This window comes from Beta vulgaris, chromosome 6 (assembly GCF_026745355.1).
Source record: "Beta vulgaris subsp. vulgaris cultivar EL10 chromosome 6, EL10.2, whole genome shotgun sequence".
Classification (NCBI taxonomy): Eukaryota; Viridiplantae; Streptophyta; class Magnoliopsida; order Caryophyllales; family Amaranthaceae; genus Beta; species Beta vulgaris.
In genome coordinates, this window is record NC_079207.1 from 69,042,433 (window position 1) to 69,067,004 (window position 24,572).

Consider the following 24,572-nt stretch of genomic DNA (forward strand, 5'->3'; position numbering starts at 1 on the left):
GGTGTATCATGTGAAAGCCTACTTTTTGCTTATTTGAAGCTCTCTAATCTATTGTGCGAATTTTACCCATTTGGAGCTTCCAAAGAATAATTTGAAGGAAAATGTCTCGGATGTGTCATGCTCAAGATATATCCGGATGTATAATAAAAGTTGCAATCTTTCATAGACGAACTAAAAGTACAAGTTAGTTGAACAATCTTATATAAATGGAGGGAGAAATAGGCATGTAGAAGACTCGAGGCAAACAGAGAAGGAGTTAGGAAGACCGATTTTCATGAAGTATAACAAACGAGATGTGGCATTACTGGTTAACCTCATATGCGTTCCATTAGAATCGTTGGAGTTTAGGGACCATCATTAGCTCAACCAATTATGTTACTCTTTCAATGCAATAAATTCTTCGCAAATTCTTATATGCAACCAGCCATGTTATTAGTTGATGGTGCAGCCAATACACATAATAAAGTTTAAATCTAGAATTATATTCTTAAATTACTAATTAATATTCTAGAGTTTATGTATAATTGTTGAAGTTACTTATTACTATAGGTTTGGTTACTTATGTTTCCAATTAACGTTACTTGTCTTAGAAGTTTTTAAAGGTCATTTATATCTTAATAAAATTAGTTTGTTTTTTATATTCATTATCACGTAATTTGTTAATCATGCGGCCAACCACACAGAAAACACGCTCTATTTTAATTAGGTATGGACCCCCAATCTGCCCTATAGAAGATTCGCTTATGATTATCTTGTGACCACTGACCACTGTCTTATACATTATAATAATAATTAATATGGAGGTTTTGGGTTGATTATAATATTGGCAACCATTCTTTTAGAATCATTTCGAGTCCAAAATAATGGGAGAGGGAAGGCATGATAGAGGAATTGTAATAGTATAATATAAGGTGACTTGATATGCACCAAGTTATTCGAATTAATTAATAAGCTTAAACTTATTACAATGGCAGGCAAAAGATTAGTACAAAAGAAAGTAACCTCCGTTTAGCAAGTACCACGCAGCACATACATATGCTTGCATAAATTAAACTTTGTAATAGTAGTATGTTCTAAAGAAATTATATTATTACCACTTCTGGAAAGTACAATATGATAATGGAATAAACACGTATCCCAAGTACCACTATATAAAACTTACAAAGGAGTACATCAAAAATCAAATCAAATAAAAAAATGACAAAGGTTATATATATTAAAACCAACATGAACCACTATGCTATTACGATATTATCGTACTAATTAAATCAGCTAAATCCTTAGCAGATTCCGATAAAAAATATACTGAGTAACCATTGTACATTCTAATATTGTACAACCGATTACCTTTCTTAAAAAAATCAAATATAATCTACTTTTATTTTTATCTAACTCTCCAAAAGTCCTCATTCCTTTTCCGGGTTTTGAGACAGTTAGATTACATAGTCTAACTTTTGTATTAAAAATCTTCTAGGAATCACGTGATGTGAGCCCAAATAAGATGAACTTCTCGTTAGCCCATGCAACAAGAAACCTCTTGTGAGCGTTGCATGACTTCAAGACAATTGCTACTTACTACTAGTTACTACTACAAATAATGAATGTATAAATTAGCACAAACTAAATAACATTGATGACATTAGTGAATGAAGATAGATATAGTACCCAAAAAGATGGATCCATTACCAAATATTGCAATTCCCCACCTTATTCGAGTATTTGTTGTACGTCGTTTAACAAAAGAAATTGTTAATAATCCCACAAGGAGTCATCGGGGACCTCATCCTCCTCCCATCCAATATTCATATTCATCTCAACATTATTACAATAGTAGTAATTGTCATCCATCATGAGAGTGTCTGTCATACTTGACCATAATTGTGGTGACTCCAATGGAGATTCATTTATAGCTTGAATTTGCATAGGCGAGAGCCCAACCCTCGTAGGAGACGAGGAATTATAGTACGAGGGTTGGGCACTCGCCTCTCCACCCTGTAGGGTGTAGGGGTTATTCATACCCCCAGTTGCAGCCGCCCTTGATTGAAGGGCGGCTGCAGCTTCTTGAGCCGCCCTACGAATCTCCTCTGCCCCAGAGTTGGCAGGGCAAGGTAGTTCATCTGCCAACTCTGGGAAGTTGAGGTGAGCTCCACGCCCTCTAAGATGAAATGCAGCCACATCGTAGGCAATGGCTGCCATTTCTTGTGTGTCGAAGCTCCCCAACCATATCCTCGTCTTCTTCCCTGGCTCACGTATCTCCGACACCCACTTACCCCATTTCCTCTTCCTCACTCCCCTGTAACTTGAAGCAATGCCACCTCTAGAACGAACACAACTACTACTAATATCTTCCATGTTATGTTATATTATGTTATGGTGGTACTAACTACTAAGTTTGTTTTCTTAAGCAAGTATATATAGTCATATAATTTGACATAACAAAGATATGATTCTGACATATATATATATATGTACAACATATGATCATATCTTAGTCAGTGGAACTTCAATGTGGGGCACTAATGTACTCTTAACTCTTACAGAGTGACCTTCCAAGCAACTGCAAATTTAAGTGTATGGTTTAGTAAATTATAAATTTTCAAAGAATGGAACATAGATGTATGGCATATTTCTGGCAACCAATTGGGTAACCCCACATCTAAAAAAATCTTAATCTTTTTAAGGAATTTGAACTGGGTACATGAATCATATGAAAGATTAAGACAAAAATTCTGGGTCTTGTTAGTATCTATCGAAGCACCAGAGAGATTGGAATAAAAGGAAAAGAAAAGGTAACACTCAGATACCCAATTACTTGTTCTGTTTAAGACGCGGTTTGATCTTAAGTGGCATAAATGTAACAAGTCTTTTTGGAGCTTGGATGGATGGACCTACTACAAATCCATTCTACCTACTTATTAATACTAATACCACTGTTTTGTGGGGACTTTATTTATCTAAGAAAATATATTTAAAAAAAACATTGGGTTACTATCGCCCAAAAATAGCTTTTTTCTTCTGAAAGTTGATGATGTGGTTTGATGTAATGTGTTATGTGCTATAGTACACAAACTTTACCCACTTAGTTATTTATTTGAAAGAAATGGATATTATATCATCTAAATCAAAGATTCATATGAATACTTTGATACTTTTGAAAACTTCACAAAATATCCTTTACATGTCACCTTGGCTTGGAATTCAAAATTGTTTGTTCTGTTAAAAGAAAGTTGTAGGAATTATTATTCATCGAATCTTAATGTTTCTAATACCATAAAGAATTTTAAGACTCGACTTTTTTGTTTCGATCTCCTTGTAAAAATTTTCGAAGAGAATATTAGTTCGTCAGTTTTTTGTTTGTGTTTTTTGTAATAAAATAAGGAACGTTGATATTGCTTCACTAGCTTATATACAGGAGCACAAATGAACCATATGATACAAGGGTCTCCTAGAAAAAGAGATCGAACATAATCTATCAGCCTTGTCTCATACAATATCAAGATTTTCATCAATCAATTCCAAAGGTTTTATCACTGGACGTACTTATGGTCTCATTTAATTGAGTATTATTTATAAAAAAAATTGAGTAAGAGAAACTTGAACTAGAGAAACTTGAACTAACTTCAATTAAAATTGTCTCGCCTACTTATGCACATGATGAACTAACCTAACATCTTTTCAATAGAAATCCTAATCAAAGACAAGTTCTTTTGATTGAAAGGAAATAAAAAATTCCAAATTCCAATTGACATGATTGTTTATGCTATTTTTTTGTCTAAACGACAAGTTTCGATATGGGGACAAAACAACCAGATTGATATGATGTATGCTATGCAAATGCAAAAAAGGAATCAATGAGGAACGACGCAAAGAAGTGTTGACGCGAAAAAAAACCCCAATGAAGGTGGGTAAAAAATCGCGGGTAGAAATGAGTCCACCAATCCACTATATGCAATTGTCGCTCAGAGTGAACGACAATCAATACACCCTAATATATTTGTTAAAGTACAAGAGTTGTTTATTCGAGTAAAGTAGGAAAGTTGATGTAAAATAAGTATGAATAATTTCAGAGTGATGGTTGTTGCACGTATGTTTTATGTGTGAAGCTTGTAACCTTTTTCTTGTATCCTCGAAGCCTTTAAATAGCACATATCTAGCTGTCACGCACGTCCATAGATCTCAATGGTATCTTCGCATAATCCCAACTAACCTCCTGCACTCACGCCATGTGGTTTTGACTTCATTCCTCAACGGTAATTTAGCAACAACATAGCAGCCATACTTCCTTATTCATCGGATAGTTGTTAGGTCCTTGACTTGGTCATAATGTCAGTGTCGTATTTGATCATGTCAATGTCTTTATTCCATTTCGTTAATGTCAACCTGAAATTTTAGCCATAACAATAATGATGCCATAAATAAAATACGATAAAATGGAACATGTCACTGAAGGAGAAATGATTATATTGCAGATGAGATATGACTAGCTATATATATAAAGATATACACATATAAACCTTTCTTTACAATAAGCATCCTTGTATAGGACACGAGTTGATGTGTTGAAGCTAAGATTGTCAAGTATAAACATTGTTTGTTGTCATGATACAAGCTCAAAAATATATGTTATAGGAGTTGAGCTACTTAAAATTGATCTTATCTTTGTGTGCCATGTGAATCCTCGTATCACACTTACTCGTCATATTCAATTTGCATTTAGAAACACAAATAAACATTGTTTTTTGAGGCCAGGCAAAGACCAAACATTATCCCAAAAATTTATACTACCTTTCCGACTTTTTGCTATTTACACACTTATACTATTACATAAAAAGAAATTGTAAAAAACAATATATCATCAACAAATTGTCGAGCTAATCCATTTATCACCAACAAGCTGCAAAGAAGGTAATTAATGTCATCGATACAATCTTCTTTAAATCAATTTATAACATAAACCTTGCGAGCTAAGGCGGAAACTCGACAAAAGATCATATGCAATTATTTATTCGGTCCAAATTTAAGGTAGTTTGCTTACTTGTTAGAGTAAGGTGTATGAAATTGATTCACTTATAGTACTAAGGGAAGCGGAATACTGTAAGATTTTGGCTCACAATAAAGTTAGGATCTTGATTAAGCAACTAATATCCGCAAATGAGTTCAAAGATAGTAGGTATCTGATTACCTACTTTTATGACACAAACAAAACAAATAAATCAAATAGAGTACGTGAAAAATTGATTGTACTCTGTACGTCCAGTGCGAAACCATATATCTCTTATCAAATCAACTTCAAACTTCTCCGGAAAAAGAACTTCAGACTAAAAATAATAATCTAATATTAAGAGAACGTATTGTGTCGGACTCGTCCGACACAACACTCTCATCGGACGAGCAACGCAACAACGCGCGCGACTTATTAAAGACCGAAAATAAAAAAAATAATAAAAAAAACAAAAAAAACACTTTCATCCCCTTCATCCGCTTCATCCGCCATTGTTCAAGAACAAAAACATATCCAACACTTCCACTTTCTCACTACAAATCTAGTTCCACTACTGAAATCTAGTTCGTTACAAATTGAACAAGAATGTCAGCCGAAGATTCGAATTCACAAATCGCAAGTTCGTTACAAATTGATCTGAGCAATGAGAATACTCACAGAGATCTCACATTACAAATCGAACTAAACAATGAAAACCGTAACACAGTATCACATCAGAAAAAAAAAGAAAGAAATTACATGAAGAATCAGCTGGAATACAAGACAAAGTAACAGGTATATGTCTAAATTTAATTTTCAATTGCATTTACTCATTTTCAGTTATAATTTTGATTGTATCAGTTAGTATGCATAAAATTACCTTTTACATTGCAACAAAAGTCTATTTTTCACTCATTAACTTTTTTTTCAGTTAGACTTAATTAGTTTTCAGTTAGACTTATAAAGTGATCAGTTAGAGTACTTTAGTTTTCAGTTAATATAGTTTTCAGTTACACTTAATTAATTTTCAGTTGGACTTATTACCTCTTCAGTTAAACTTATTTACGCTTCAGTTAGACTTATTTACTCTTCTGTTAGACTTATTTACTCTTCAGTTAGACTGATTCAGATAGACTTATTAAGTGTTCAGTTAGAGTAATTTAGTTTTCAGTTAGACTTATTTACTCTTCAGTTAGACTGATTCAGTTAGACTTATTAAGTGTTCAGTTAGAGTAATTTAGTTTTCAGTTAGACTTATTAACTCTTCAGTTAGACTTATTTACACTTCAGTTACACTTATTTTCTTTTCAGTTAGACTGATTCATAGACTGATTCATTTAGACTAATTTAGTTTTCAGTTAGACTTATTTAGTTTTCAGTTAGACTTTTTAACTCTTCAGTTAGACTTATTTAGTTTTCAGTTAGACTTATTTGCTCTTCAGTTAGACATATTCAGTTAGACTAATTTAGTTTTCAGTTAGACTTATTTAGTTTTCAGTTAGACTTATTAACTCTTCAGTTACACTTATTTTCTTTTCAGTTAGACTGATTCATAGACTGATTCATTTAGACTAATTTAGTTTTCAGTTAGACTTATTTATTTTTCAGTTAGACTTTTTAACTCTTCAGTTAGACTTATTTAGTTTTCAGTTAGACTTATTTGCTCTTCAGTTAGACATATTCAGTTAGACTAATTTGTTTTCAGTTAGACTCATTCAGTTTTCAGTTAGACTTATTTAGTTTTAAGTTAGACTTATTTTCTTTTCAGTTGGTCCTTAATTTATTTCATTTAGTATAATTATTCTTTCATTTGATACTATTACAATCATTCTCAGCTACACTTGTTTAGTTTTCAGTTAGTGCTTTTGTTCTTTAATTTAGTGTCCTAATTTTTTGACAATGAACTCAACAGCTGAACATGAATATCTCAAGTTACATCAATGACGAAAATATCAGTAGCAGTTTAATAGGGAGACATGTTACAGATCACAAAGATGGCTACAACTTGTATCAAGCACACTCAAGAGCATTAGGATTTAGTATTAGGAAACAAACTCTAAGGAGGAGGAGAATTGATAATTCAATATACGAATTCTACTTGGTTTGCTCAAAGGAAGGAGGCTCAAAATCAACAAACAAAATAACAGAACCAAAAGAAAAAGACACACAACAAGAAAAACCTGTTCAGATACCAGATGTTGAGCAGCCAACCAACAAAAGAAAGGAAAGAGTAGTCAATGAAACAAGAACAGCATGCAAAGCCATGGTCAGATTTAAGCAAGAAAAACCTGGTGAAGACTTTGTTGTAGTAGCTCATGAGTTGCAGCACAACCATGAGTTGGTAATACAACAAGAAATACATCATCTGAAATCAGAAAGGAAGATAACTGAACAAAAAGGACAACTAATACAAACAATGGTTGAATCTGGCATAAAGCCAATGCATGCATACAACTTTTTGTGTCATGAGGCTGGATCAGAAGAAGTAGTGGGCCACACAAAAAGGGACCATCTAAACTATATCACACAGTACAGAACAAGATTGGTTGAAGGAAAGGATATGCAGAGTGTGTTGGACTTACTTCAGCAAAGAGCGGATATGATCCTGCATTCTTCTACAGGCTGAAATTTGGGGAACATAACAACATCGTCAGCTACTTTTGGCGAGATTCAATGATGTTGGAGGACTTCAAAGCATATGGAGATGTTATGATATTTGACACAACATATAGGACAAACAAATATGGACTGATATGTGCACCATTTGTTGGCATAAATTGCCATTGGAAAACAACAATGTTTGCATGTGCTTTCATAACTAATGAAAAGGAAGAGAGCTTTGAATGGCTACTAGAAACATTCAAGAGAGCAATGTGCCAACAAGAGCCAAAGACAATTTTCACTGATCAAGATAAGGCAATGGGCAATGCAATTGAAAAGGTATTTTTCAGTTAGAATTATTTAGTTTTCAGTTAGAATTATTTAGTCTTCAGTTTGAGTTAATTATTTATAATTCAGTTAGACCTATTTAGTTTTCATTTAGACTCATTAATTTTTCAGATAGCCTTATTTACTTTTTAGTTACACTAATTTACTTCTCAGTTAGACTCATTGAGTTTTCAGTTAGACGTATTTATTTTAAGTTAGACTCATTGAGTTGTCAGTTAGACTTATTTAGTTTTCGTTAGACTAATTTATTGTCAGTTAGACTCATTTAGTTTCAGTTAGACTCATTTAGTTGTCAGTTAGACTCATTGAGTTTTCAGTTAGACTCATTTATTTCCACTATTTCAGTTAGACTCTTTCTTTTTTCAGTTAGACGTCTTGATTATTCAGGTAGACTTAATTAATTTTCAGTTAGACTTATTTAGTTGTCAGTTACACTTATTTACTTTTCAGTTAGACAAATTTACTTTTCACTTAGACTTATTTAGTTTTCAGTTAGACTTATTTAGTTTTCAGTTAGACTCATTTAGTTTTCATTTGGGCTTCATATTACTTCTTTTTGTCTAATGAAATTTTCAGTTAGCATTTACACTGTTTTCAGTTAGACTTCTTAAATTTTCAGTTGGTCTTCATATTATTTCTTTACCTTTTAAATTAGATTCACAAGAATTCAAATGAAAGTGATTTCTAGCATAATATGTACTATCTTAAATCAGGTTTTCCCAAATACAAGACATAGGCTTTGCCTTTGGCATATAGAGAAGAACTTTGTAAGCCACTTCGGATCCCTCAAGACCAATGAAGACTTCAAGAACATGTTCAAGAACTGTTTGATGGGGTGTCAAAATGAATCAGGCTTTGAAGAATTGTGGGCGAAAATGATGGAATTGTATGGACACGAGAAAAAAGAATGGTTCGAGCAAGTATATGATCAGAGACACAAGTGGTGCACCGCATTAAACAGGGATATGTTTTCAGCTGGAATCTTATCATCACAAAGAAGTGAAGTCACAAATAAGGCAATATCATTCAATGCAAAAGCAACAACAAACCTGTTTGAATTCTATCATATATTTGAGCAAACAGTGAAAAGATGGAGAAGCAATGAAACTAGTGACAACTTCCGGAACAGAACTGAACGTCCCAAAGCCGTCAAATCCAAATCAAAGCTTCTGAAACATGTAGCTGATGTATACACACTAGCACTATATAATGACTTTGAAACAGAGTATGAGTGGGCAATGGCATCATTTTTACGAGCATTTGCAACAGAAAACTCACAGCTGAAGTTGTTTGAAGTCTCACCAGAAGAAGATTTCAGAATTCACATACAGTAGCATACGATGAGGCGACAACAGAATTAGTGTGCTCATGTCAATGCTTCACAGAGACGGGGATGCTTTGCTTTCACATAATAAGGGTCATGCACATGTTCAGCATATTTCAAATACCACAACAATATATCCTTAAGAGATGGACAAGACTTGCAAAGTCAGCAGTATGGGAGAATGTTCAAGGTTAGTGAAATAAATCAATATGACTAACTGACAAATGAAAGCAACTAACTGAAAAACTGAAGACTCCAACTGAAACAATTAACTGATCACCTGAAAGATTTAATTAGTGAACTGAAAAAAAAAGGCTCCAGCTGAAACATTACTATAACTAACTGATAAATTAATGTTACTACCAGAACATTAATTGGGGGTTTTCTTTGTGTGTGGGAGGGGGAATATTAGTAGTGGGGGGTTTTGGGGGTGTGGGGTTTAACACTTAACTAACTGAAACAATTAACACACCACCTGAAAGAATTTATAGCTATCTGAAAATTTTAGTTAGTCAAATGAACTAATTGACTAAGAAACATTTATTAAAGCAGACAAGACCAAAGCCAAAATGCACAGTTGTGGACACCATGGAGACATGCAATAACCAAGAATTTCTACAACCTAGTGTCAATATGTCAATCAAATGAGGATGCAAGAACATTATGTGACAAGTCGTTGAAGGAATTATACAAATCAGTGAAAGAAGTTTTCAAGACTGATCAACAAAAACAACAAGAAATCGAAGATGAAGAACTACGAAGACAAACAGTTGAAAATCCTGAGGTGATAAAGACAAAAGGAAGACCACCAAAGGGAAACAAGAGAGTAAAAGGACATTTTGAGAAGCGTAAAATGAAGACAAGGCATCCGAACGAATATGGAACAAAAACCCCAAATGTACCTCAAGTTGAATAGTGTTCAAATAATATTAGTTTTCAATTGTATTCCACTCAGTAATTGTATTGAAATTTACACTTGTTTATTCCTAAGCTACTCGAAATTCATTAATATTAGTATTTATTGCCTTCAGTTAGACTTTTTTTTTTTCAGCTAGTCTTTCTAGTGCTTCATTTAGACGTGTTTACTTTTAAGCTTATATTAATTCAGTTTCAGTTAGACTTGTATATTTTTCAGCTAGTGTTAATTCTGCTTCAGTTAGACTAATTTATTTCTCAGCTTATCTTTATATTGCTTCAGTTAGACTTGTGTCTTTTTCAGCTAGTCTTAAAATGCTTCAGTTAGACGTATTTATTTTTCAGCTTGTATTAATTGTACTTCAATTAGACTTGTTTATATTTCGCTTCAGTTAGACTTATTTGATTTTCAGCCTCTATTAATTACGCTTCAGTTAGACTTGTGTAGTTTTCAGCTAGTATTAAATTTCCTTCAGTCAGACTTATTTATTTTTCAGATAGTATTAATTGTGCTTCAGCTAGACTTCTTTATTTTTCAGCTAGTCTTTATAGAGCTTCAGTTAGACTTGTTTTTTTTCAGTTAGACTTAATAACTCTTCAGTTAGACTTGCTTGTTTTTCAGCTACTATTTACAGTGTATAAGTTAGACTTAAAATTTATATTTACAAATATATGTCATACACTTATTATTATGAGTTAGATTTTTCATTTTTCAGTTGGTATTTGTATTTTTCCAATTAATTTTCAAACAACTTCATTTTTACACAAATGTATTCCATTCAAAGTAAGTGTAAATGTACAATTCATTAAAGAACACATATATAAAATGTAAAATGAGTTCTGTGCTATTTGTACTGTACATTGCAAAATTCAATGGTTTCTATTTCTACTGTACACATAATAATAATAAAAAAAAGTTTGGCACCTAACAATAATGAAATTTCAACAGTTGCTCTATTTTCACTTTGTCTCCAAAATTATTATTCAACACATCTTCTACTTTCGCCTCATGATCCCTCCTTCGCCGTAAAATGTGTGCTTCTTTTCTATTCGTCTTCTTTGATCGATTAAATGCTAATTTATCTAGGACAGCCTCTTTATCCTTCCTTATCTTCTGTCTTGCCATCAGTTCAGGTTTCTTTGCAGACCAAACATAACAGTCATGCTTCACTTTCTCTCTCAGTTTGTTTAAAGGATGGTCCACAAGACGAACAGCAAGCCTACACCGCTCAAGGTTTTTGGTGGCTGCCTAAAAAATAAAAAAATCAAAACTATTAAAAAAGGTTCAAAAATGTAACAATTACAAAATAAAACTAACTGAAAATAAACAACAACATCAACTAGTCTTTATAGTGCTTCATTGTTTTTCAGGTAGTCCTTATAATGCTTTCAGCTAGTAATGATTGTGTTTCAGTTAGACTTGATTGTTTTTCAGCTAGTATTTATTATGTTTCAGTTAGACTTGTTTATTTCTAAGCTAGTCTTTACAGTGCTTCAGTTAGACTTCATTATTTCTCAGCTAGTCTTTATAGTGCTTCAGTTAGACATCTTTGTTTTTCAGCTAGTCTTTCAAGTCCTTCACTAACTGCCTATCATACCTTTTTCTATTAAAAAACTTTCAAAAACAGAAATATAACAAGAAAATAAAGTAATCATACCCTTTTCAGGTCAACAAGTGCAGCATGGTTAGTATTATGACCGTCATACAGCTCCATGGTTTTGATTGCATAGACACCACAATAAAATGTTGTCCTTGCTTCTCCAAGGGAAGTAAAGAGTTGATGTTTGCCAATGGTGGAGACGATAAAATCACGACACTCATAGTCTCTTGCATAAAAGAATAGCATTTTGAAGATCAAAAAAAAAACAACAATTAAAAAACAAGTAATAAAATGGAACAAAAAAAAAATACAAATGCTCATAAAAAGGTACTTACAAAGTATGTAAGACCGTTAAATTCCTCATGCTTATATCTATCAATGTCCTTCATGTCTGTACGATTGTCAATATTTTCAATCCTTTTTGCTTTCTTGTTCAGCACCAAGACAGTATAATGATCATCCTTGTGAACAGGAACAAAAATCTGGAAGATAAACATAAGATGCAAAAGCAATAAGTCTACCTGACAGAGAACAAAAAACGAAATGAAATACTAAAACACTAGCTGAACTAAAAATACACTAAACATAAAACGAACATAAACTAGGACTAACTGACAAGTAACATACACTAACTAAAGAGAAAATTACACTAACTGAACAAATAAAAAAATAGTTAACAATAATACAACTAACCAGTTCAGCTTCTCGAATATCATTGCGTGGAAATGATTTCACCCATGAAGAAATAGCTTCCTTACATTTCTTGTAGAATAAATCATCATTTTTGTAATAAGCTTTTTCTTGTTTTCTTCCCATTCCTTAAACTTCTGATCATACTGCCTAGTGCCCTCCAGGTTCTTCAAAATAATCTCATTTTCAGCAATCTCACTCTCAAACTGAACCTTTTTTACCTTCTCAGACACAACCAATTGATATAGTTCTACAACAAAAGAAAATAGATATTATGACAAACTGAAACATTAAGTTTAGTTTTCAGTTAGACTTTTTAAAATGTCAGTTAGATTTATTTACTTTTCAGTTAGACTTATTAAGTTTTCAGTTAGACTCATTAAGTTTTCAGTTAGACTCATTAAGTTCTCAGTGAGACTCATTAAGTTTTCAGTGAGACTTATTTACTTCTCAGTTAGACAAATTTACTTTTCAGTTAGACTCATTTAGTTTTCAGTTAGACTTATTAAGTTTTCAGTAAGACTCATTAAGTTCTCAGTGAGACTCATTAAGTTTTCAGTTAGACTCATTAAGTTTTCAGTTAGACTCATTAAGCTTTCAGTTAGACTTATTTACTTCTCAGTTAGAGTAATTTACTTTTAGTTAGACTCATTTAGTTTTCAGTTAGACTTCTTATTTTCATTTACACTTATTTATTATTCAGCTAGACTTATTAAGTTTCAGTTACACTTATTTACTTTTTATTAGACTGAAAACATAATATGACCAACTGAAAAACATAACTCACAAACTGAAAAACAGAAGATGACTAACTGACAAAATAATATGACCAAATGAAAACAAACATATAAACTAAGCAATAACAACACTTACAAAAGGCATAATATTAAACCAAAATCTCCTTGTTGCAGAAGGTGATTCCTCTTCTTGCCTATTGAACATGAAAGCGCATCCGTCAATAACTCCACTTGTCAGCCAACCTTGACGAGGATGCTAATTAAGTCGAATTTGTACAGCTGAACCGCATAGTTGCTATGAGGATTATCAAAATCCACAATGAGATCACTTGTAAGTTCACTTTGCATAATGTCATTTTTCATCTTCACTTCCTCAGAATCTGTATCCAATGACATATATGCAACATCTTCATACTCATTGTAAAATAGATAATCAACAGCAACCTCTGGTCAGGAGACAGATCACTCAAATATCTATTATAATGCTGCAAACTTCGACATAATATTATGCCATGGTTGTTGACAGGAACAGCATGCAAACCAGGCGTAGAAGATGAAACAACACCAGCTTCTTATTATCTCTTCTTTTTTTAGCCTTGTCAGATGATGATTCAACTCCATGATCAGCAATCCTATCAATCAGGTCCTCCAAACCTTCATCGTCATAATCATCACCTGGTTCCTTAACCCTCACAACTTTCCCAACTTCTCTGAAGAAGGGTCATAGTCCCACCCCTTCAATAATTCAGGTGTTGAAGGATTTCTGACTTTACTTGTTTCTGAGGTTTGTAGGATTTGTATGATGATGATCAGAATAAGAGCCATCACACTGCATTCAATTAAAATATTAAAAAAGCATGACAGATATACTAACTGAAAGATAAACATACACTAACTGAAAATAAAACAGATACTAAATGACAACATAAACCAAATGAAAATTAAACAATTACTAACTGACAAGAATGATACACTAACTGAAACATAACATAATACTAATGACAAAAAAAACACTAACTAATAAACTACATAACTAAAACAGAAAAATAAAAAAACAGAAACTAAAACTATACTTACTCGAGGATATTTACATTTACTGGATGATGATTGGAATTGACTTCCAACACCACTCTCCACTTTTTCACTGTATGGAAGATCCTCAACAACAGGACTAGAGTTAATAGTTGGAATGAAGGGGCATCGAAATCAGCAATGTTTTTCTTTTTAGCAGAAGAATCAACTCTCCAAGACTTTCTGCTATATACATTCTCAACTGCTTCAACAACAGGAGGAGGAGGAGGAGGAGGAGTTGGAGTACGAAGATCAACAATATCAATACCAGCAGCGGTGCGAGTAGGGACGTGTGTAGAAATTTTACACTTATCCTTATCCTTAGCCCCTTTGACTTGATCATCATCAGCATTCCTCCTCTTCCTATCAGCTTCCTTTGGTTGTTCTTTCTCAAAATCTTAATTCAAAAACAAAAAAAAAAAAAAAAAAATATAAAAAGTTAGAGTATCAAAATTTTCAGTTGGTCTGAATATGCTTTCAGTTTGACTTGTTTATTGTTCAGGTAGTCTTTATAGTCCTTCAGTTAGACTTGTTTATTTTTTCAGCTAGTCTTTATAATACTTCAGTTAGACTTGTTTTATCTTCCGTTAGACTTATTTACTATTCAGTTACACTGATTAAGTTAGACTTATTAAGTGTTCAGATAGAGTAATTTAGTTTTCAGTTAGCTTATTAACCCTTCAGTTAGGCTTATTTACACTTCAGTTAGACTTATTTTCTCTTCAGTTAGACTTACTTACTCTTCAGTTAGACTAACTTAGTTTTCAGTTAGACTTATTTAGATTTCAGTTAGACGTATCTACTCTTCAGTTAGACTTATTTGCTCTTCAGTTAGACTGATTCAGTTAGACTAATTTAGTTTTCAGTTGATATACTTTTCAGTTAGACTTATTTAGTTTTCAGTTAGACTTACTTACTCTTCAGTTAGACTAACTTAGTTTTCAGTTAGACTTATTTAGTTTTCAGTTAGACTTATTACCTCTTCAGTTAGACGTATTTACTCTTCAGTTAGACTTATTTGCTCTTCAGTTAGACTGATTCAGTAAGACTAATTTAGTTTTCAGTTAAACTAAAACAGTATTTCAGTTGTTATTTATAAGATATTATTTCCTTTAGAGCATCACATTTTTCAGTTGGTCATTGAATTCTTTCAATTAGGAATAACATGAAAGAAACTTACTTCCTCCTTTCTCTCCTTCTGTATAAACCCCAGCATCCAACTCCTTATTTCTTCCTTCCTCTTTATCTCCTTGAAGACCACAATCATCATCAGCATTGCCAGTCTTCTTCTTACCATCTTCCTTCGGTTCTTTCTCATTATCTTCATTCAAAAACAAAAGAAATGAATAAATTCATTGACAAACTAAAACTATTTTTCCACCAGATTAAATAAAAACAAATACAAAAAGTTTCATTTGGTATTTATATGATATTCAGCTAGTATAAATATTATTTCAGTTAGAATATTACCTTCCTCTCCATCTCCATGAAGACCAGCATCCTTATCTCCTACTTTGTCTTCATCTCCTTGAAGACCAGGATCACCATTATCTCCTCCTTTGTCTTCATCTACATGAAGATCAGCATCCTTATCTACTCCTTTGTCTTCATCTCCTTGAAGACCAGGATCACCATTATCATCAGCATCATCATCCTTTCTCTCATTATGATTCTGGTGATCCTTATCATCACCATCATCATCATCATCATCATCATCTTCTTTATGCTGATCATCATCAGCATTCATCTTCTTCTCATCCTCCTCTCCTTCTTTTTCATCATCTTCATTCAAAACATAACAAAACAACTAAAAACACATAAACTGAAAAAATTCATTTAGTATTCATCTCATTTTCAGCTGGTGCTCATATTATTTCAGTTAGACTGTCAAAGTTTTCAGTTGGTCATTTTATTCTTTCCGTTAGAGTATCAAAGTTAGCTATTTCACTTCTTCAGTTAAACATTTCTTTCACTTAGAGTCTAAAGTTTTTATTCCAACCAGATTACAATACTACAACATGAAAATAATATAATGAAAGGAACTTACTTCCTTCTTTCAAATCAACTCCATGAACACCAGAATCCAAATCAGGAACATTTTCAATTCTTCCAAACTCCAATTCAACAGGCCGCTTCACCAATAGTGAAATTGTAGGATCAACTTTGTTTGCACTGTCTTTCGCTTCCAAATGACGCTTGCATATGTCGTCAATTTGACTCAGAAAATCTGGGTTAAATACTTCACTATCATCCAGAGAAATACTGTCTTGAGACAGCTTCTCGCCTTCCTCCCGAATATTCTGGGCAATCTCCAAATTAACTTGACAGAATGCAAGCGCATTCCTCTTCAACTTGTGCATGTTCTTCACATATTCCTTCAATTAAAAGAGCAAAATAGAATAAACAAACAAATCAATATGATGATAAGGACCATCTGAAACAACATAAACAGAAATATAAGGACCATCTGAAAGAATCAAACTATCAAATGAAAACTTAAATGAAATATAAATAAACTTATTTAGTTTTCAGTTACACTAATTTAGTATCCAGATAGACTTATTTAGTTTTCAGTTAGACTTATTTACTTTTCAGTTAGACTTATGTACTCTTCAGTTAGACTTATGTACGCTTCAGTTAGACTTTTTTAGTTTTCAGTTAGACTTATGTACTCTTCAGTTAGACTTCTTTAATTTTCAGTTAGACTTATTTACTTCTCAGCTAGACTTATTTACTTCTAAGTTAGACTTATTAAGTTTTCAGTTAGACTAATATAATTTTCAGTTAGAATTATTAACTCTTCAGTTAGACTAATATAATTTTCAGTTAGACTTGTTAACTCTTCAGTTACATAGTTTCACATCAACTGAAAAAATACAAAGATCAACTGAAAGAATACCAACATTAACTAAAAGCAGACCACCATCAACTGAAACAATAGCCTAGATTATTTTTAAGGTACTCTATATAGTGCTTCAGTTAGACTTCTTTGTGTTTCAGATAGTCTATATAGTGCTTCAGTTAGACTTGTTTGCATTTCAGCTTATATAGATTGTGCTTCAGTTAGACTTCTTTAATTTTCAGCTAGACTTATTTACTTCTAAGTTAGACTTATTAAGTTTTCAGTTAGACTAATATAATTTTCAGTTAGACTTATTAACTCTTCAGTTAGACTAATATAATTTTCAGTTAGACTTGTTAACTCTTCAGTTACATAGTTTCAGTTAGACTTCTTTATTTCTAAGTTACACTTCTTTACTTTTAAGTTAGTCTTATTTGCTCTTCAGCTAGAACTGACATTATTTCAGTTAGAGGTCAACAGTCTTCACTTAGAGTTCAAGAGTAAAAAAAATAAAAACATAAGATAAATGAAACTCACAGGAACATCAAGAGCATCTATTTCCTCATCAGTCATCAAACTATGAGGAAGATCCATGATAAGCTGCCTAGTTGAAGGTGATGGACCCTCAACCACCTTAATTATAGGAGAACCAGACTTCCTACTAGCAACACTAACACTGGGAGTTTTAAACTCAACCTTCTGTTTTCACGCTTCACCGGCAGAATAAAATCCATGTTGATCTCAAACTGCTTCACAACATCAGTCAAATCCTTCTCATCCTGCCAATAACTGATAAATGGCTTACTGACATTTGAATAATCCAGATTACGACACTTGAAGTTGTGAATAACAGCAAGAGTCAAAGCGCTGACGCATCCACGAAGCTTGAATGATACTTTCTTCTGTCCAAGCTCAATCTTCTTAATCATAATAGACTGATGACAGTCCAAAACAGCAGCACAAAGACTTCTCAATATATATCCACACCAGTCATAACTTGAAATTGCAGATACATCTTCTAAACTCTTGGCACATTTCAGCACAGGCCCTAAATCAGCTATAGGACATAGAAGCTTCGACAACGAAAAGATCACAAATAACTTCTTGAAATCATCCCCGGATTCATATTTCTTAAACAAATCATCCCAATTTTTTCTACCAATATATACCTTCTTGGGATCAGAAATACCAAGAAACCTATGCCAATCCTTCCTGGCACTTCCAGCCTCTATCTGACTACCTTTCCTCCTAAAGGCGTCATCATCTATAACCTCTACTGCTCTATCTGACACAGGTAACCCCAAAACATCACTAATGGTAAACTTATTAAAAATCAGTTTACCATTCTTTGTTGAAAACATCATTCCAGATGCATTGTAATTTAACAACACCTCCAAATTCAGATTAGGACAAAACTTCTTTATCCTAATATCTAAGAGACTCCCAAACCCAATATCCCTAATGTCTCTTTTTTGCTCATCACTCAAATTACTAACCACTTCATTTAAATGGGAATAGTCTGACAATACTTGTAGATTAATTGACTTTATTTCTTGCTCAGTGAAATTCCTAACAAAATGAACAAAATAACTTTAAAACATAAAAAAAAAACACAATCATATAATATAAAAGGAGAATAATGAAAAAAAATACGATCTATCAAATGTGTCTTTCTGTTGATCGGGATTAGATCTTGAAAATGAAAACTTGATTGGTGATAGATCAGATTTGCTTTTCTTCTTAGACAAGGATTTATCACATCTGAAAGAAAGAAAGTTTAATCAAACAATAAAACTAACTGAAAAAAAAAGCATCAACTGAAAAAATACAAAGATCAACTGAAAGAATACTAACATTAACTAAAACAATGGCCTAGATTATTTTTAGGTACTCTATATAGTGCTTCAGTTAGATTTCTTTGTGTTTCAGATAGTCTATATAGTGCTTCAGTTAGACTTGTTTGCATTTCAGCTTATATAGATTGTGCTTCAGTTAGACTAGTTTATTTTTCAGTTAGTCTTTACAGTCCTTCAAAGTAAATTCTTTATTTTTCAGCTAGTCTACATAGTGCTTCAGTTAGACTTGTTTGTTTTTCAGATAGCCTATATAGTGCTTCAGTTAGACTTGTTTATTTTTCAGCTAGTCTATATACTGCTTCAGTTAGACTTGTTAATTTTTCAGATAGTCTATATAGTGCTTCAGTTAGACTTGTTTGTTTCTCAGATACTCTCTACAGTCATTCAAAGTAACTTCATTATTGTGCTTCACTTAAACTTGTTGCTTTATCAGCTAGTCCTTATTATTTCATTTAGTATAATTATTTTTTCATTTCATTCTATTCCAATTACACTTAAAATTTTCATTGAAAATTTACATTACTTCAGTTACACTTGTTTCTTTTATCAGTTAGTCAATATAGTGCTAAAGATACACTTGTTCGGTTTTCAGCTAGTATATAAAGTGCTTCAGATAGACTTGTTTGGTTTTCAGCTAGTATATAAAGTGCTTCAGATAGACTTGTTCGTTTTTCAGCTAGTATACAAAGTGCTTCAGATAGACTTGTTCTTTTTCAGCTAGTCTATATAGTGCTTCAGATAGACTTGTTTGTTTTTCAGATAGACTTATTTAGTTTTCAGTTAGGCTTATTTAGTTTTCAGTTAGACTTATTTAGATTTTAGTTAGACTTATTTAGTTTTCAGTTAGACTTATTAAGTGTTCAGTTAGAGTCATTTAGTTTTCAGTTGGACTTATGAACTCTTCAGTTAGACTAATTTACGCTTCAGTTAGACTTATTTACTCTTCAGTTAGACTTATTTACTCCTCAGTTAGACCGATTCAGTTAGACTTATTAAGTGTTCAGTTAGACTTATTTACACTTCAGTTAGACTTATTTTCTCTTCAGTTAGACTTATTTACTCTTCAGTTAGACTGATTCACTAAGACTTATTTAGTTTTCAATTAAACTTATTTAGTTTTTCAGTTAGACTTATTAACTCTTCACTTAGACTTATTTGCTCTTCAGTTAGACTTATTTGCTAAACAAAATCAACTGAAAAAATATAAGAATAAACTGAAACAATACAAGAATCAACTGAACGATATAAATATCAACTGAAACAACATCAACTAAAAGAATACAAGTAGCAACTGAAAGAATATTATAATCAACTGAAAGAATATATAAATATCAGCTGAAAAACAACAACAACTGAAAACATCTGTATAAAACAACAAAAACTGAAACACAAACCCTAAAAACATGAAATAAATACTCTGATAAACTGAAAACATTCAAAAATAGAAAAAAAAAATATCTAAACTACTCTAAGAACTTGAAATCTACCTTGGATCATAATCACCATCTTTCTCTTTCTTCTTCCCAGCAGTAGACACTGCCAAAATTTTTCCTGAAGATCCAAGACTCTTCACCTTCTTCGACTTCGGGCTACATTACAATTACAACAACAAAAACGCTCAAATTTTGAAAACAAAAAAAAATTACAGCAAAAACAAACGAAATTATACCTAGAATCATCATTTCTAATCCTCTTCACCATATTTGCGATGCAAATGTAATGGATTATGAACAAAAAAACACGCTAAGTTTCAACAGCAGAGAAGCAGAGAAGCAGAGGAGCAGAAAAATTCTAGAAATAATCAGTAAATAATATATCGGTTTCTTTGAAATGAAGAAGAATCAGTTTTAAAACTAGCGAGAATCAAGCAGAAATCCAAAAAACAGTTTCAAAATCGAAAAAAGATAATGACCTAATAACCGTTATATGTTTTTTCTAAAAATAAACAAAACTGCTGATCAACAAAACAAATATGAAAAAAAAAGGAAAGCCCGCGCGTTTTTTTTGGCCAGGCCCGTCCGACGGAAGCTATTGGGTCAGACGGTCTGACCCAATACTTTCACTATCAACAAACAATTGTAAATCTAAAACAAGATTAATAGATTAAGTAAATGAAGTTAGAAATAAAAAATGTTGGGCTTCAAAAATCTTGGAGCCCCCACAAGGCCACAATCAATGGGTGATCCAAGTCGGTACAAAAATCTTGTCTCCTAGGTTTGTCCATGCCCCATGGATAGAATTTGACTGCGGTCGCTCTTTTAGAAGAAACGACATCGTGTCATTGTGAGCGTGTGACATATCATAGAGCTTTTTACTAAATCAAGACCAATTAAAATTAAAAGTTACCGGTAATAACTAGACTACAAATATCACCGACTTTTGGAGCGCATTTTCAATGTAGAAATCTAAACCTTTTTTTCACCTTTTCTAAGTTATATTGCTTTACATGGGAACTTGTTCAGTTAGTTTGACCATCAATTTATAGTACTAGTATCATTGAAAATAAATAAATATATTGGATATAGTTATATTTATGTTAAACATATTTTTATTTGATACTTAAAAAAAATGCAATTGTTAAACGTCATAATACCTTATTGATTCATTTTATCAAAGAAAATTATGTTGAGTAATTTCTGGATATAATTAATTGATAAGTCATTGAATCAGTATCATTTCAAACTGCATCATTTTGTAGCTTTCATGGTAATAATTAGAAGACATCTAACGTATATCTATAAAAATAATAATAAAAAAACAAATAAAGATAGACGTCTATCATAACTCTTGAAAGTAATACTCCTTTAATTTGTTTTTTATTAGGATAGCGAGTTCGACTAAATTTTAGTTGGAGAAATCTTTATTTCATAATTTTGTAGGATGGTAACTTTAATACTTGTGGGACTCACTTTGCTCATATGTCTTGTTTAGCTAACTATTATTAGCTAAATAGATTTTTTTTTTTTTTTGTATTATTAGATTGAAGCTCCTATCTATTTTAATGAGCGTAGAGCTCTAGAAAGAGTATATCTATAATGTGGATAGAAAATAAATATGAAGTGATTAGATATGATCATTCTATTTGGTTACGATTTCAACTAGTTAACCATGACGTAGAAAGAGATACGATATTTCTAATTTCGAACGAATTAAGAGAGTAATATGTGGGGATGTTTGACAATTAACCATTGGCTGATGCTTGACTAGCGACTGCTTTACTTGGCTGATTCGATTGGTTGTTTCTATTGGCTATATATGTTACTTATTTGGCTATATATAGGTATTTATGAAAAACGTATAGCGAAAACTGTTGATTCTTTAGTGTGGAATGAATGTAAAAGTCGAAAAAAATAAGTTTTAGCTTCAGGGTGAAAAACTGGCTTTTTTCAATTATCCAAAAAGTCATCTCACCAAACACTCCAATAAAACTAGCTCCGTCAATATACTTCCTCCATTTTTTTTGCAAGCTTGCACTATTTAATTTTTTAGCACTATTCATTAACCAAATTAGAAGTATATGAAAAAATATCGACAAACAGAATCTTGTTAGATTTAGCTTAATGCAAAGATTTTCAAATATCAACTTTTTATAATTTCTCCGCAAAACACAATTACAGATATAAATATATAAAGAAGCATCTTAGATAATGTGAAGGAAAAAAAAAAGGGATAGGAAGTACATGTATATAACATGAATCCTTGGTCACCGACAAATGTTCAAGATCATCCAAAACAAATTAATAAACATTAAAGTTTGCTAAAAGAAAAGTGTATACTTTTGTAACCTATTCAAGATTTAAAGTCACTAATCCTTGAGCTTCAAACTCTCAATAAAGTTGTCAACTTCAACTACTACTGAAAGTATTACGGTAGTATAACTAGAAAGTGAATGTCGTGAATAGTGAGTATTGTTGAAAGAAGATGAATTGAACCAAACACTAAAACATTGTGGTCTTTATTTTTAACTTGAGGAAACCAGCTGGAGCACAAAAAAAGGAAGAAACAAGGCATTGGATGCACCCAAGAAAAAAAAATAAAACGAGACATTGGAAATTTGACTAGATCAATTAATTAAGGCTTTTGATTATGAAATCTCATTATGACATTTAGTGTTAAAGCCTAAGTATTACAGATTTTTTCCAAAGTCACCGATTAATTTTCTTGAAGATTCACTCATCGTTTGGGTGCCTCATTTCATTACACACTCACCTTTCTAGGCGGCAGCTTAAGGTGTTAGATCATTTTAATTAACCCCTAAACTAAGGGAATCTAGAGCATTAATCATTGTTCATTAAAGGGTTAGATAGAGTAGTACTTGTGATCTAATAAAGGGTTAGAAAACCAACTCCATCAAACACCCTAACCCTAGCTCATTCACCTAGACTATATATAAATCGGTACAACTGTACTAGATGTGATCATGGACCGGATCGGGGTCGGGTCGGATTCAGGCCGAGTCTAATAAAATTCCCCACTGGTCGGGTTCAGGCCGAGTCTAATTTTTTATGTCCAAAGCCTGCTATTTCGGGTCAATATTGGGCCTGGCCAAAAATAGACTAAAAAGTCATTTTTGACTTGCCCAAAACTCGACCCAAAGCAAAACAAAAATCGGATCGAGCCCGACCATGGGCCAAAAAACTCTATCCAAACCCGCCAAAAAACGGGTCGGGTCAGGCCGGACTGGAGTTGATTAACTCTAAACTGTACAAGTAATCAACTAATTCATTATGTTAGCAGAAACAAAATGTCCCTTTTCAGACTCGCGTAAAAGATTGTGATAATTCACATGCTCTGCACATGATCTTTTGAGCTTTTTAATGTTAGCGAATATTATGTACCCAGAAACTCCAAGAACGATTAGTGTGCAGAGTACTATTTTCAAAGTGTAAGATCCTACGATTTATACTCCCTCCGCTTTTATTTATTTGCTACATTATGGTTTACACAAGAATTTAGGAGATGTCATTTTCATTCTTTTTTAGTGTACTTTTTGACCCCTTTAGCATTAAATAGGGTGGGAAAGGGGAAAAAAGTAGTACTTTTTGGTGGGAGAAGAGGAGAAACGAATATAAGACTATTACTTTTTGGTGGGCCAAGTCTCCTAATAAGGAAATGTAGCAAATAAAAAAAGCAACCTTTTTAGAAAAATGTAGCAAATAATAACAGAAGGAGTAAAAGGATAAATTAGAAATGACCTAATAAAGTTGTGACTATCTGATTAATGGATAGGGTGGTCCAACGAGTGCAAAAGTTCGGTCAAGTCAATAGTGTTTATAAATAAATGCACAACTTCCTTTTTTATTGAACAGGATCAATAGTCGATACAAGGCAAACTATAGGCTCATATTTTGCAAATTGAAAGAATTTGTGTGAGAAAAATTCTGCTTATAACTTAGCTCCAACGAAAACTAGGTAACCACAAAATCAAGTATTAATCAGTTTATCTCAATTTTCTTCTGACTGATGTTGTTTCGAACCTTACGAGTTTAACGGCCTTTTTACCTTTCAATGATTGTATTGGTGAAGAATAATGCCGAAAATAAGTCCTAATAAGACTGCTTAAATAAGATCATAAGCTTAGGAGTTAGGACGACAACTCGAAATAT

General features: G+C 32.4%; 5 protein-coding genes across 5 annotated transcripts; 1 reads left to right on the forward strand and 4 right to left on the reverse strand.

Moving 5' to 3' along the window:
• Window positions 1-1,079: 1,079 nt before the first annotated feature.
• Window positions 1,080-2,465, reverse strand: LOC104897803 (ethylene-responsive transcription factor ERF021). The gene has a single exon (XM_010684748.4). It carries the CDS (start codon window positions 2,350-2,352, stop codon window positions 1,750-1,752), a length of 603 nt encoding a protein of 200 aa, XP_010683050.1. The 5' UTR covers window positions 2,353-2,465; the 3' UTR covers window positions 1,080-1,749.
• Window positions 2,466-7,587: 5,122 nt separating this feature from the next.
• Window positions 7,588-9,636, forward strand: LOC130591720 (protein FAR1-RELATED SEQUENCE 5-like). Its single transcript, XM_057395487.1, has 2 exons — window positions 7,588-7,921; window positions 8,644-9,636. Exons 1-2 carry the CDS (start codon window positions 7,655-7,657, stop codon window positions 9,262-9,264), a joined length of 888 nt encoding a protein of 295 aa, XP_057251470.1. The 5' UTR covers window positions 7,588-7,654; the 3' UTR covers window positions 9,265-9,636.
• A 1,437-nt stretch (window positions 9,637-11,073) lies between these two features.
• On the reverse strand, window positions 11,074-11,897 carry LOC130591982 (uncharacterized). The gene is made up of 2 exons (XM_057396008.1): window positions 11,828-11,897; window positions 11,074-11,418 (listed from the first exon to the last, which is right to left on the reverse strand). Exons 1-2 carry the CDS (start codon window positions 11,882-11,884, stop codon window positions 11,095-11,097), a joined length of 381 nt encoding a protein of 126 aa, XP_057251991.1. The 5' UTR covers window positions 11,885-11,897; the 3' UTR covers window positions 11,074-11,094.
• A 1,805-nt stretch (window positions 11,898-13,702) lies between these two features.
• LOC130591900 (uncharacterized) lies at window positions 13,703-16,637 on the reverse strand. Its single transcript, XM_057395869.1, has 5 exons — window positions 16,316-16,637; window positions 15,739-16,050; window positions 15,449-15,589; window positions 14,275-14,665; window positions 13,703-13,907 (listed from the first exon to the last, which is right to left on the reverse strand). Exons 1-5 carry the CDS (start codon window positions 16,626-16,628, stop codon window positions 13,703-13,705), a joined length of 1,362 nt encoding a protein of 453 aa, XP_057251852.1. The 5' UTR covers window positions 16,629-16,637.
• A 43-nt stretch (window positions 16,638-16,680) lies between these two features.
• On the reverse strand, window positions 16,681-18,904 carry LOC130591901 (uncharacterized). Its single transcript, XM_057395870.1, has 3 exons — window positions 18,764-18,904; window positions 17,822-18,679; window positions 16,681-16,702 (listed from the first exon to the last, which is right to left on the reverse strand). Exons 2-3 carry the CDS (start codon window positions 18,472-18,474, stop codon window positions 16,681-16,683), a joined length of 675 nt encoding a protein of 224 aa, XP_057251853.1. The 5' UTR covers window positions 18,475-18,679; window positions 18,764-18,904.
• Between the last annotated feature and the right edge of the window lie 5,668 nt (window positions 18,905-24,572).

Excerpts from the sequence above, each read along its gene's own strand:
- LOC104897803 (XM_010684748.4), bottom strand. The coding sequence starts at position 2,352 with ATGGAAGATATTAGTAGTAGTTGTGTTCGTTCTAGAGGTGGCATTGCT.
- LOC130591720 (XM_057395487.1), top strand. The coding sequence starts at position 7,655 with ATGATGTTGGAGGACTTCAAAGCATATGGAGATGTTATGATATTTGAC. Across the intron at positions 7,922-8,643 it reads TGGGCAATGCAATTGAAAAG|GTTTTCCCAAATACAAGACA; the intron begins GTATTTTTCAGT and ends ATCTTAAATCAG.
- LOC130591982 (XM_057396008.1), bottom strand. The coding sequence starts at position 11,884 with ATGGAGCTGTATGACGGTCATAATACTAACCATGCTGCACTTGTTGAC. Across the intron at positions 11,419-11,827 it reads CACTTGTTGACCTGAAAAGG|GCAGCCACCAAAAACCTTGA; the intron begins GTATGATTACTT and ends TTTATTTTTTAG.
- LOC130591900 (XM_057395869.1), bottom strand. The coding sequence starts at position 16,628 with ATGCACAAGTTGAAGAGGAATGCGCTTGCATTCTGTCAAGTTAATTTG. Across the intron at positions 16,051-16,315 it reads AGTTGATTTGAAAGAAGGAA|ATGATGAAAAAGAAGGAGAG; the intron begins GTAAGTTCCTTT and ends TTTTGAATGAAG. Across the intron at positions 13,908-14,274 it reads GTAAATGTAAATATCCTCGA|AGAAGTTGGGAAAGTTGTGA; the intron begins GTAAGTATAGTT and ends ACCCTTCTTCAG.
- LOC130591901 (XM_057395870.1), bottom strand. The coding sequence starts at position 18,474 with ATGATGTTTTCAACAAAGAATGGTAAACTGATTTTTAATAAGTTTACC. Across the intron at positions 16,703-17,821 it reads GATTTTATTCTGCCGGTGAA|ATGGTCCTTATCATCATATT; the intron begins GCGTGAAAACAG and ends ATGTTGTTTCAG.